This window comes from Emydura macquarii, unplaced genomic scaffold (genome assembly GCF_026122565.2).
Source record: "Emydura macquarii macquarii isolate MOO-44397 ecotype Brisbane River unplaced genomic scaffold, CSIRO-AGI_Emac_v2 contig_799, whole genome shotgun sequence".
In the NCBI taxonomy this organism is placed as follows: Eukaryota; Metazoa; Chordata; order Testudines; family Chelidae; genus Emydura; species Emydura macquarii.
In genome coordinates, this window is record NW_027130936.1 from 1,726,605 (window position 1) to 1,740,588 (window position 13,984).

General features: G+C 47.8%; 1 protein-coding gene across 3 annotated transcripts in view; it reads left to right on the forward strand.

Moving 5' to 3' along the window:
• Nucleotides 1–13,984, forward strand: part of LOC137149665 (insulin-like growth factor 1 receptor) — a 267,209-nt gene that overhangs the window by 183,331 nt on the left and 69,894 nt on the right. For all 3 annotated transcript variants that reach the window (XM_067543216.1, XM_067543217.1, XM_067543218.1), the window contains exon 3: nucleotides 6,697–7,009. In XM_067543216.1, coding sequence (XP_067399317.1) covers nucleotides 6,697–7,009 — 313 coding nt within the window. The remainder of the gene's footprint in view (nucleotides 1–6,696; nucleotides 7,010–13,984) is intronic.

A 13,984-nucleotide genomic window follows, 5' to 3' on the forward strand; every position in this document is an offset into this window, starting at 1 on the left:
CCACCTGACAGCCTGGAGACTCTGTGGCTGACGGAGGGAGAGAGAGCCTGCTCGGCGCAGGTCCAACAGATTCTGCTGGGCAGCAGATAACCTTCCACTCAGGTCGTGTACCAGACCAAGTGGAAACGGTTTACCTGTTGGTGGAGTCCCGGGGCATCCCACTGAGCTGCTCACCCATACAGGCGATCCTGGAGTATTTGCTCCACCTGAAGCTCCAGGGTTTGGCACTGGCCTCCCTAAAGGTGCACCTGGCAGCTATCTCGGCCTTCTACCAGCCGATGGAAGGGAGGTCATTATTTTCCCACCCTATGTCAGTCAGGTTCCTCACTGGGGTGGAGAGGCTGTACCCGCAGGTCCGTGACCCAGTGCCTCCCTGGGATTTGAACCTGGTCCTCTGCCAAACTAACAGGACCCGCCCTTCGAGCCAATGGCTACATGCCCGCTGCTTGTCCTCTCGTGGAAGCTAGCTTTCCTGTTGGCCATTACCTCGGCTAGGAAGGTTTCCAAGATAAGAGCTTTGCCCTCGGAGCCCCCCTACACCGTGTTTTATAAGGACAAGGTGCGGTTGAGACCCCATCCAGCCTTCCTGCCTAAGGTGGTCTCCCAGTTCCATTATAATCAAGATATCTTCCTCCCTGTGTTTTTTCCAAAACCGCACGGGTTGGAGGAGGATGGCACTCCTAGATGGCACTCGCTAGATGTGAGACGAGCCCTGGCCTATCACGTCGATAGGACACAGCCTGTTCCGGAAATCGATGCAGCTGTTCGTGGCAGTGGCGGACTGGATGCAGGGCTCACCCGTTTCTACCTAACACATCTCCGCCTGGATCACCACCTGCATCAGGACCTGCTACGAGTGGGCGAATGTACCGCTTCCAGGGGCTGTTTCAGCGCATGCAACCAGAGCCCAGGGCTCGTCTGCAGCCTTCCTGGAGACAGTGCTCCTGCAGGACATCTGCAAGGCAGCGACCTGGTCGTCGGCACACCTTCACGTCCCACTACGCCATCGTGCAGCAGGCGAGAGAGGACGTGGGCTTCGGCAGTAACTCCTACCCACCTCCAAGGTATGGCTTTTTAATCACCTATATTGGAATAGATATGAGCAATCACTTGAGGTAGAAAACAGGGTTACTTACCAGTAACTGTTGTTCTTCGAGATGTGTTGCTCATGTCCATTCCACACCCACCCTCCGTCCCCACTGTCGGAGTTGGCAGAAAGAAGAGACTGAGGGCCCGCAGGGTCGGCGGTGCCTCATATACCACGGCATGAACGCGGTACGCCAGGGGGCGCCTTAGCCGACCCTATGGGGTCTGCTAAGGGTAAAAAAGTTTTGGGAACCAGTGCACGGTGGTGTGCAGTCACCTATATTGGAATGGATATAAGCAACACATCTTGAAGAACAACAGTTACTGGTAAGTAACCCTGTTTTCCTCAATTCCTCTTCAAAACTACATTCTTGTTTTTTATGCACCAATACTTAGATGTATGTTTTTTAAAAAGAGAGAGAGAGAGAAGAAAGGAAGGATTGAATATCATTTTACAAGGAGAAAAAGAATCTTTAAAAAATACTTATCCTACACTTGGCAACCCTTTGCTGTCCTGTGTACAGGTGGCATGATGCCAGCTTTGGCAGAGGCTAGTGCCTGCATTTGTCAAACAGTCTTCCTCGCTTGTTGCATTTTCACTCCCTGTGAGTGACTGTTTATTCACCCGATTGCTCTATTTCAGCAGTACTGAAGTCATGGCATCTTGGAAATGATGAGAACACTTAGTCTGTTCAAACTGTAAAACAGCCATCATGTCAAAACTCTCAGAAAAGTGGTCTCTGAGAGTTTAAGAAATTTCTGAGATACTGAATGTCCGAGAACTTACTGTTACTTTAAAAAGCTAAACAATCCAAAAAGGAGCTGCCTTAAAGATTTTTTTTTAAGAGTAAGTAGTATGCTAAGCTATATGTCCTGGGGTTTTCCAATCTTGTATCCATCTTGGTTTTTCATTTTTTTGGGTGGGTTTCTTAGTTGGCAGTGATGAATCCTCCAATAAGAACGTTTTATTGCTTTTCTGTAAAAGAACCCCACTCCAGATATAAATAAAAATGTACATTGAGTGGTGTCAGTTGCATGTTGTATGCACAGTGATCAGAATATGTAGACAGTATTTTAGAAAATGTCATGTGTTTTGTTAACCAGGAAATGCATTTTTTCTCTGCTTTCTTTGAGTGAAAGGGAAAGGCTAGAAGAAGTAAACATTTACTGTGATTCTTTCCATTTCAACCTGTACCAAAGTTTTGTACTCCGGGGCTTTTTTGGGAGTAGATTGGTGCACTCTCTCAAAGCTTTCCAATTTTGAAAAGTGTGCTGGCTGCTTAGCAGTTCACATAGCACAGAGTGGTGGGGCATGCCCCATAGAGGGCCACAGAAGAACGATCAGGGAGTGCGGTAGGGCCCAGGCCAGCCCCCACGGGGCATGGGGAGGGAGAACCACCCAGCCCCACTTACCCCCTCAGCTGCGGCACCCAGCGCCCAGCCCTCTGGGGCCCTTGGCTACAGCCCTGTTCCTAGCTGGGACCCTGGCCCCGACCTCAGACCCCTGATTGTGGGCCCATTCCCAGCCACAGCCCCCAACCCCAACCATGGCCCGGTCCAAGCCCCAGCTGGAAGTGTATGGGAGAGAGCAGATGGGGTGCAGGGAAGCATGGGGTAAAAAGCTTGGGGATCACTGACAGCCAGTATATTGGTTGCTGAATTCTTTTCGAAGGTGGGGAGGAACAGGGCTGCTGGCTGTTTAATGGGTGTCATGATTTAAAACAAAAATCTATTACAAGAGGATGTACACTATGGACCTCAATTAAGTGGCTGACAGTAAATTAATGCAACACTTAAGTACTTCACAGAGGCCAGAAGGGACCATTAGAACATCTAGTCTGACCTCCTGGTATATCACAGGCCATTAAATTTCACCTAGTTATCTCTGTATTGAGCTCATTAACTTATGTTTGGCTACAGTATGTCTTCCATCCGGTTTTGATCTGAAGACATCAAGAGATGGAGAATCCACCACTTCCCTTGGTAGCTGGTTCCAGTTACTGGTCACTGTTCAAAATTAGTGACTTATTTCTAATTTTGAATTTCTCCGGCTAAGCTTCCATCCAGTGGTTCGTGTTAAGCCTTTCTCTGCTAGATTAAAGAACTGTTTAGTGCCCAGTATTTTCCTCCCCGCAAAGGTAGTTATACACTGTAATGAAAAGATCTCTCAATCTTCTTTTTGATAAACTAAGCAGAAATTGAGTTTTGTCAATCATTGAGTCATTGTCTCCAGACCTCAGATAATTTTTGAGACTCTTTTCTGTGCCCTCTTGAATTTTTCCACATCCCTTTTAATATATGGGGACCAGAACTGCAAACAGTATTCCAATATTAGTCTCTCTGCAGAGGTGAAATCTCCTTATTCTACTCACTACTCTTGTTTCTACATTCAAGGATTGCGTTAGCTTGTTTTGCCATAGCACCACACTGGGACCTCATGTTCGTTTGTTCGTCTACTTGTGACCGCTAAATTTTTCTGAGTATATTACATATAAACAGTTACATTTTTCAACCAAACTTGTAATCTCATCAAAGAATGAAATCAGGTTTGTTTGGCAAGGCCTGTTTTCCACAAAATCGTGTTAACTGATATTATACCTGTATTCTTCAATTCTTTATTAATTCAGTTCTGTATCTGGTTTTTCATTATTTTGCCCGTCGTTGATTTCAGGCTATATATTTCAACCAGCCTGCAGTTACTTAGGTCATCCTGTTTATCTGCCCACTTTATGCAACAGCCTTTGGTTTTTGTAAATGTCTGTCCAATTAAAAACAAGAATCATGTGGCACTGCTTTTATAAATCTAGTGATGAACTTTGTTCAAGGAGGTGTTTTTTCTTAGCGGGATTATGAAGTGGAAATCCAGTTTACACACTAAATCTGAGTTTTGGCACCCATGTGGAACAGCAGTCCATCTGCTGGTGAAACACACTGCCTGGGATTTTCAGGAAATCTCTCCAGAGTCCTGAACATTCTTAATATTTACATACATTAGAATGAGGTACAGTTTGCAGGCACGTAAACAAGACAGGCCTCCAGGTGCCCCTGTGCTGTTGCATTTACACCACTCCAGAAACTGCAGTCATTTGTCCTTGTTCGAGTTGTATCATTCGTCTTGCAATCAGGTACATGAGTAATAATTTTTTTCACATGTTGATTGTTACCGTTAGTACGAGGTAATTATTTAATCTATCTTTCCAGCAGAAAATACATATTTTGGTGTATTAAAAAGTTTTGCATCATTTATCAATAACCATCTCTTCATCTGTGTCCTCCTTTCTTTTAAAAGGAATCTACTGTGGGATATATTTTGGTCTGGAGTCAGAAATATTACCTATACAGAATCATAGTTCTTTCACAGTATAGTTTAGGCAGAATTGAAGGAGCACCTTCCATTGAGACAGACATAGACAGCTTTCTTACACTAATTATAGCAGTGTCCACAAGCTCTGCTGCAGTTGAGGGCCCATCAGCAATTTCATTATAAATACCAGTTTGTCATGAAGTATGTATTGAAGTCTTTTTTTTTTCTTTTGAAAAGTGACTGTGTAAAAATGACATCTGTTTGCTCAGCACATCTTCTCTCTATGTATATTCAGTCCTACCTGACTATATAGCGACTAAAATACATTCTTACTATGTTTTATTCCTGTTAACGCCGCAGAGAGAGCTCTGTCTGATGTTGAGCATCAACAGCAGGATTATTTGCTAAATTCACGTTCGTTTCTCCTTTGGAAACCCATTGAAAACCGTGGGTATCACAGAGGGCATAACTTGAAGACTGAAGTTGCACTGGTGATAAGTGAGGATAGGATTTTGCCCTGAAGAATCATTAGAACAATTCATGAAATAGAAAGAACTCCGCTTGGCCCTCAGATCCCAAGCTAAAATTTTAGGTCTGGCAATTTGGGGGGGGGGAGGGGCCTGTAAACTTGAGCATACTTAATGCAGACCATTGTGAGAAGAAACATGGGATCCCACAATGCCAGTATTACTGATACATTTTTCAGAATAGAACCATACATTAAAGCTGACAGTACATATTACATATCACAACCAAGGCTTCACAGACAGTGTCTAAATCCTGAAGAAGTGTGAGGGGGACTGTAAAACAAATTTTTACTTTGTATTGTTGTTAGTTGATATTTGTCTTACGGTCATGCCCAGTGGATCCTATTGTGACTGAGGCTCGGTTGTGGTTCTATACAAACACGCTGGAAACTCTTCTCCCAAAGTACGTGCAAGCGAAGAGTGAGATCACCTCTTTGGTTCAGACGTTTTTCAGTATAGTAAAACAAATTCATTTTTAAACTGAAAATTTGCAGCTAAAGTTTCACAGACCATGTTGTGTGCAAAGCTCTAGGAAAAAATACAGTTCTGAACTGTCTTGCACTGGTTGAATGTTGTTTTCTATTTCTAAATAAACTAAATTTATTTCTAAATTTCAATTTATAGCTTAGCAGAATGTGCAGCAGATTTGAGGGAAGAAGAGAAATGAAGTAGAATCTGCTGCATCATCTTGGGAATTTCTCCATATCGGTTGTTGGGTCGATGCTGCATCCTTATCTGTATTTCTGGTTGTACGCTTTCTAGGCATGTAGTTTGGTTAAAGTTTCTTGTGTGGATTTGCTTGGGTTCTACTGTAGTCCTATTACTGAAACTTTTGTTTTATGCTGCTGTTATTGATACTGCTTTCTAGCTAAGTTAGAAAGTGGAAAACAGTTACTTAATGAAAACCAGATTTCCTATCTGTGTTTATTTTACAGAGCCTTTGGCATATAGCTAGCATGGCTAAAAGGCCATAAAACATTGTAATCAAAATGTTGTTACATAAATATAAATGCTGCTGCTTCTTTTGATGTAACAATACTAAGACTGTTTTTTGAAGATCCTGCTTTTTGCTCATTTTTTCCAAACCTAGTGCCCACACCTACAGAGTAATGAATTTTTAAATAAATATGCTTTTTACAAATTATGTCCTATTAGTCCAATATTTGGGGCTAGGGTGGAAATGTACTATTCTCTTCAGGGGGGAAATAGTAAGTCTATGATTCTGTTGTGTTTGATGTGTAGCATCTCTACTTTATTAAGTCCAATTTTGCATACATAAGCAACATGGGATGCTACATTGGGGTCAGTCTAACCATGTGTGCTGCAGCATAGCGATGCATTATTGTATGCATGTAATTAAGTTGTTTAAAAGGAGCTTCTTTTGTTGCCAGTAAAAGAGCAATTTGAAATACGTACTGGAAAGACAAAAAACACTATCAAAGACAATAAATCGGTGCTCAAAAATGTAACCAGGGCTATCAAATGGATTCCAGTGCTCACTCATTCCTATTATCCTTACATTGACCACGCTTTTCATAGTTTTCCTCATTACTTCACTGGCTCGTATTTTAATTTAAGTCTGGGAGAAAGATCTCTCCAGACAACTTGAAAACTCTGAGAAAATGCAATTTAGTTTGCCAGCCTCCCAGGTGTCAAAGCTTTTGAGGCTTAGTTTAGACCCAAGAGAACATGAATTCAGAGAATGTTTGCATTGCTGCTTTTAATCTTTGTATTTTTAAAAGGCCCGCTGTTCACTCTTCCCTGGCTCTGTCTTTGCAGTGTGCCCCAGCGCTTGTGGCAAACGGGCATGCACAGACCAAAACGAATGTTGCCATCCCGAATGCTTGGGGAGCTGCACTGCGCCTGACAACAACACTGCTTGTGTGGCCTGCCGCAATTATTACTACGAAGGGATCTGTGTGCCCACCTGCCCACCCAACACCTACAAGTTTGAGGGCTGGCGTTGCGTTACTAGAGACTTCTGTTCCAAAGTCGCTGCTACGGAGATAAGTGACTACGAGAGGTTTGTCATCCATAATGATGAGTGCATGGCAGAGTGCCCTTCTGGATTCATACGCAACGGGAGCCAAAGGTAATCCAGCCCTTGAAGTCCAGCACGTTTCTGGTGTCTTCTCTCTTCTATTTAATGGCAAACGCCTGTGATGCAGATTGTGTTGTTTGAATACTGAGGACGTAGATTTGGGAGATACAGAAGCTCACATTATTCATATAGAGCACTGCATGATTTTAAAAAGATAATCCCCCAGTTCCATGGAATTAACCATCTAAGGACCTGATCTCATGTGGTGGTGAGCATCTTCATCTCCCGCTGACATCAGTGGAGATAGAGTATGGTCAACACCGTGAGGATGAGGATTTAAACTAGACAACAGCACAGTGAAAATGACAATGGACTGAAGGTGGAGATGAAGAAGAGAGGTCAGTAAATAATGAGGAGATTCTGTTCTTGGAGAGCATTGCCACACAGTGTTACCAGATTTGCCCTTCACCTTGGGGTATGCTCATTTATTAGGGTTACCTTCCTGAATGGGGGTGTGATTCTAGGGGTGTGATTCTACTAATGTACTGCTTGTGTTACTTGTGTGTTCATATGGCTACAACCCCCCTCCTAATGGAGCTATCCTGCAGGACCAGGTTTTCAGGGCTGGATTCCTCCAGCCCCAGATTCAGATAAACCTCCCACAGATACACACATTCCAGATTACCTGAGTGCGTCTGAGCGGACCAGGCTGTCTGCACTCTCAGCTGACCCCTTACGTGTCCCTGAACTCAGCAGGCTGGGTGACACCACACTTTCAGTGGCCACCCTTATATGCCCCTTTGCAACGCACCAGAATAGAGCACACTTCTTGAGCAGGCTGGGTCCAAACGGCACTTTCCGGCTACTCACCTTATTTGCCCCTGGACTCAATCAGGCTGGGTCAAACAGCACTTTGAGCTGCACCCTTATTTGCCCCTGGACTCCATAGTAGCATAGGCAGAGTAGCACTTCCAGGCTATCCCCTTCATATGCCCCTTTACACCACAATTGTTCTAGCAGTAACTCCCTTGATGAACAACCCCATAGGATTTTTGGGCACTCCAGAGATCTTTGGCTTAGGTAAGAGAAGCGTGGCTGCAGAGCAAGATAGGGACCAAGAACACAAAAGGAGTACATGCAGTTTGGAGAGAGAGAGAGAGTGGCAGCCAGCTTGATTATAACAGTTATTGTATTGCTAGGTATATAAAACTTATGATACTAATAGTAATACCAGACAAGGAGAGAGAAACAATCAAATGCTTACAATGCTACACAATCACAGTTGGGGTATTGGAGAAAGCTAGCCCAGGTTTGATTACAAAAGTAGAAAGTTATACCTGGACTGAGAGGGAGAGAGACAAAAAGTGTGTTGGGGGAAGAAGTGGGAGAAGGTCTCACCACTCCGTGCAGCTCAGAGGTTCCCAGGGAACAGGCTAGTCAGCTTAGGGTCTGGAGTGCTTTGAGTCTGGCAGAGTCCCCAGTCAGGAAGAGGGGAGGTTCCAGTGGAACTGATGCAAAATTTGGATCCAAGTGTCAGAACAGGGGTTTGACTTTGATAGTGGGTTTTGTAGATACCACGTTTGTTTATAGATAAACGACGTCTGGACAAAAGGAGCTGATCCTTCCTGAAAAGGCATTTTTCCTTGAGAGAGAGCTCACAATGCAACCAGGTTTCAGTGTTTTGCATACCATTCTAGTTATTGATCTGATAACTGCAGAGCTGGATGTGTGCAGGTGTGAGTTTATTTACATCAAGAGCATAGATCTCCCAACATGCAGTGCTTCCCTGCTTTGCCAATCCCAGAGCTCAGTGTGTGTTCCATCTTCCATATAGATGAGGCTTCTGTTCTCCATTTGTGTGCTAATTGAGATGCTTATGAGGCGTGGGGCGTTGTATCAACTTTGATGGGAGGGTTTCAGTTGTGTCCACTGCCTTTCATATTGAGATGCCTTTGGTTTCTGGTTCAAGTAGGGGCTGTTGGGGGAGGGAGGGGGGTAATTCAGGTGAGCCAGAGAGAGTTGGGGTTTTGCGCCCTGCTTCCCCAAGAACACAGAGGTAACCCCAGGTAACACACAGAGCAGATTGTAAAAGTAGTTTTGTTTCTCATGTTAGTTAATTGGTTGTCTGCTTACACGTATTGGCATTCCGATTCTTCTGTGTGTAGGTCTCTGATGTACACTCGCATTCATTGCAGCCGTTGGGTTTGTGCATTATCTGGTTCATCGTGTTTTTCCTGGACAATGCCAACCCTCCTTTAGTACAATGCAATAATGCCAGTAGCCTGCATGCAATTTTAAGGCTAACTGTTGTAGGGAACTAGTTTTTACAGGAATATTACTGTGATTTGTCAGTCATACTTCTAGAGTTTGCAGTACTTGGAGTGACAGGTGTGGTGTTGGTTTGCTCATTTTGCCAGAGGCCAAGGCTTGTTGCCCACCCATTAAATTTAACCCAATGGCACTAAGAACTGTTCCCTCGTCGAGTGATTGCTCATATCCATTCCGTTATAGGTGTGTGCGCGCCCCGTGCACAGATTCCCGGAACTTTTTCCCCTTAGTGAGCCCCGTAGGGTCGGCTCAGGCGCCCCCTGGAGTACCGTGCTCATGGCGCGGTACATAGGGCACCGCCGACCCTGCGGGCCCTCAGTTCCTTCTTTCCGCCTGTGACGGTTGCTGGAACGCTTGCCTCTTGCTGTTGCAAGTAACACCCCTTTAGCATTTAGTAGTTTATTGTTCGAGTTGAAGTAGTGTTAATCGTAGTTGATAGTAAGTAGATAGATAGTTGCCCTTAGGGGCTTGCGATTGAGCCATGCCCGGCTCCACCGGCTTTAAAGCCTGCACGTTATGCGCTAAGGCTTTCCCCGTGAGTGACCCTCACGATCGCTGCCTCCGATGCCTCGGAGAGCAGCATAGGAAGGACAGATGCGAGATCTGTAAGGCCTTCAAGCCCCAGACCCAGAAAGAACGGGACTCCTGGCTGAAGGCGATACTGCTGGAGTCCACGCTCCGCCTGGACTCCGAACTATCCCGATCTCCGGCGGCACCGAGCGTCTCCTCGGTGCGGAGCGCTTCGCCAGCACCGGCACCAAAGTCCTCGGTGCCGAAGAAGAAGAAACGGTCCAAGGCCGCCCACATGGACTTCCCTCTGTGACTGGTAAAGCAGGGGGTCACCCAGGAGATGCCCCAGCAGATGTCGTGGAGGTTACTCCGGCACTGGCATCTCCTCACAGAGAGCCTCCCCCGACTCCTGGAGGTGGGGGAGTGTCTCTGCAAGGGCCGTCGACACCGGAGGCGTTCACGGCGGCACGCGCCCTCATGGGCATGCCCACGCCTCCGTCCCCCCCTCGGCCGAGGGTGCAGGGACAGGTGTCTCGGGGTAAACCTGCGCTGGGTGCCCCTGGTGGGTGGAGGAGACAGGAGTCAAGGTCTCCCCCCAGACGGTCAAGGAGGGTCGAGAGTGCGGGCTCCCCTCCTAGCTCCAACTTGTCAAGCTCCTCGACACCGCGGGCAGTTGAGAGGTACACGCGAGGCGATGCTGCCCCAGTTATGCCTCGCGCAGGGGTCGCAGCTCCAGCTCTCGTACCCCGGCACAGAGCCCGGCCCGACACCGATCTCCAACCCCAGTGCGCAGTCCAATGCATGGACGGCGCCGGTCAAGATCCCCCACAGGCAGTCCACGCCATCGTCAGGCACCAGCCGCCTCAGCACCACAGAGCCAGTCACGCTTGCTATCGGCACCGCGGCGACATAGACGGCACCACTCCCAGTCCCGAGGTGGGAAGTGTCGCTGCAAGAGCTCAAGGAGGAGGAGACGAGCATCATCCAGCTCCTCCAGCAGCTCGTCCCCCTGATGGCACCGCAGGTATAGGCACTGGCGGTCGCCTTCGTCATCTTCATCACGGGGCCGTTCACCACCCAAGAGCCGCAAACGTAAATCCAGCAGCTCTGGGTCCCGGGGCCGCCACCCTGAGGCGACCCAGCAGACATCCATGCCTGCTCCGGCGTGGGCCCAAGGCCCCTGGCAGTGGCCATACTGGGGGCCCTGGGGTACCCAGGTGGCCCAGGGTACCACCTCTGTCCACTCCTCGGTGGCCCAGCCAGTGCCCCCCCCCCGAGTCAACTGGACCAGGGCCACCCCTCTGATGAGGGTCCGGACCCAGAGGAGGGTCCTTCCACGGGGCCCCTCCCACAGTCATCCTCCTCGTCCCTGACTTCATGGCTCCCCTTTATGACTTCAAAGCTCAACAGGACCTTCTTAGAAGGGTGGCGAGCGACCTCAATCTGGAGCTCAAAGAAATGTCTGAGGAGGAGGACCCCCTCTTCGGGGTGTCTGGCTCATGAAGTTAGCTAAGGCCCTTTGGCAGACCCCATCCTCGGTGGCCCCTACCTCCAAAGGCGCCAAGCGGAAGTACTATGTTCCCAAGGAGGGTTTTGACTTTTTATATACCCCACCCTGCCCCCGGGACTTTGGTGGTCGATGCTGCTAACCAGCGGGATCGGCAGGGCGGCCAGGGCAACACCCCTAAAGACAAGGAGAGTAAAAAACTGGACCTCTTTGGCCGCAAGATGTATTCTACTGCGGCCCTGCAGCTGAGGATCGCAAACCACCAGGCGCTCCTCGGGAGGTATAACCTCAACTTGTGGTCCTCGCTGCAGAGGTTTGCTCCGGTGTTGCCCCCAGACCAAGCAGCGGATTTCGCCACTGTCACCCAAGAGGGCGCTGCAGTGGCGCCAACTGCCTTACAGACTGCCAGTGATGCGGCGGACTCCGCCAGCAGGGCCATGGCTTCGGCCATCGTCATGCGACGCTGCTCCTGGCTCCAGGCATCGGGGCTATCCTAGGAGGTCCAGCAAGCCATTCAAGACTTACCGTTCGATGGCGCTGGCCACTTTTCTGATAAAACGGACAGAAAGCTCCATGCCCTGAAGGACTCCCGGGCTACACTGAGGTCCCTAGGGCTTTATACCCCGCAGGCCTCGAGGCGTCAGTCTCGGCCTCAGGCCCAGAGGCAGCCTCAGCCCCCTCCTAAGCTGCCCCCCAGACCCGCCCAACCCAGTAGAAGTTGGGACCGGTACTGGGCACCCAATCACCGCGACTGCCAGGGGTCCTCGGCAGGATCCCAGCAAGGCCCAGGCAAGGGTCAGAGTAAAAATAAACGTCAATTTTAACGGGGCGCATGAGGGTGGCACTCCTCCTTTCCCCCTGGATCTCTCCCGGCCTTTTGCCCACAGGCTCCAGCCACACTATGCCGAGTGGGAAGCTGTCACTATGGACCATTCGGTCCTCGGGATAGCCCTGCGGGGCTATGCCCTTCAGTTTACGGCCTTCACCCTGGACTCTCCCCCTACCCCGTCCCTCTTCAGGGACCCCTCTCACGAGCAACTCCTGACACAGGAGGTCAACTCCCTCCTTCTGCTTGGAGCTGTGGAAGAGGTTCCTCCACAGGAAAGGGGAAGGGGATTTTACTCACGGTACTTCCTAATCCCCAAGGCCAAAGGGGGCCTGAGGCCGATACTAGACCTTTGCCTTCTGAACAAATTCATCAGACGCCTCAGGTTCCGCATGGTTTCCCTAGCCTCCATCATTCCTACCCTAGATCCAGGGGACTGGTATGCTGCCCTCGATTTAAAGGATGCATATTTTCATATTTCTATCCTCCCCGATCATAGAAGGTTCCTCAGGTTTATGGTAGCTGGCTGCCACTACCAGTTCTCGGCCCTGCCCTTTGGCCTCTCGTCAGCCCCCAGGGTCTTTACAAAGTGTATGGCAGTGGTGGCGGCCCACCTGCGCCACAGTGGGGTCCAGATCTTTCCCTACCTGGACGACTGGCTGATCCGGGGCAGGTCCAGGGCCCATGTGAGGAACAGCCTAGCACTCACCTGTGCAATGTGCACCAGACTGGGGCTGCTCATCAACGAGCAGAAGTCCACGCTCACCCCGGTGCAGCGCATAGAGTTCATAGGGGCCACCCTGGATGCTGTTACCCAAATAACAAATATTACAGGATCTTATTAGGGGATAAGGCAACAAGCCACGTTTATTGTGAACACAGAAACTTGGTAAATAGTATTAAAGAAAAGAAAAGTATCAACGCTGTAATAACACTAATATTGTGCTTTACTTAGTGAAATAGCATTAATAATAATGTAAACACTAGGAAAACAGTATTAACATTATATCAATACTACAATTACAGAGACACATGTTTCAATTGATGCTTTCATTCACACTCACACAGACTGACAGGCATACACAGACAGGGAGACAGACAAACTACATAGGGATCTTCCAGATGTCATAGTTACCAGCCTCTTGGTGCTCATGATAGTCACTGGCCAGGTGACTAGAGCATGAGGATGAGGAACAAGGTTCTGCCGATGCGCATCGGTACTCCTGGCTGATGTGATGTTGTAGACCCGAATCTCCAGCCTTCGTCTTCTTGTCTCATTTTATAAGGAAAGGACCCCATGTAAGCCTATGGGTTTTGCATTGTCATGCTGCAACTGCATTCTTGGTGTGATTCTCAATCACCCACATTCTTGCAAGCCTGATCAGATTTTGTCCTTTGAAATGTGCTGGCTCCAAAGTTATCAGGGTGGGTTCCTCTTCGGCCATTTGATCATCTTTGCTTCTTTCTTCTTCCCTCAAGCGTTTTAGGTGAGGCTGGTGTTTTCTTCATGTCTGTTTCGATATCCCTTACTCAGACCAATTGTTCAATCACTCTTTTTGTCTACACCCAACTCAATTGCTCAGCCATTCACACTTCAATCACTCAGGGCCAACTCCTAGCTGAACAATTTACATATTATTTTTAGAGCAAACCTTATTTCATTTTTGACAGTGTCTTTCACAATTAGATAGGTACATTACATTGCACAGTGTGGCTTTTGTACTTAGAATAGGATTTTTCCAAATATATTGGAAGCAGGTAAAATTACCAGATAAACTGGCCAGTGGACATAGTACAGACATTTACAAACAATCTTAAAATTATACCAAGTGCAGACAGACTTGAATTAACATTG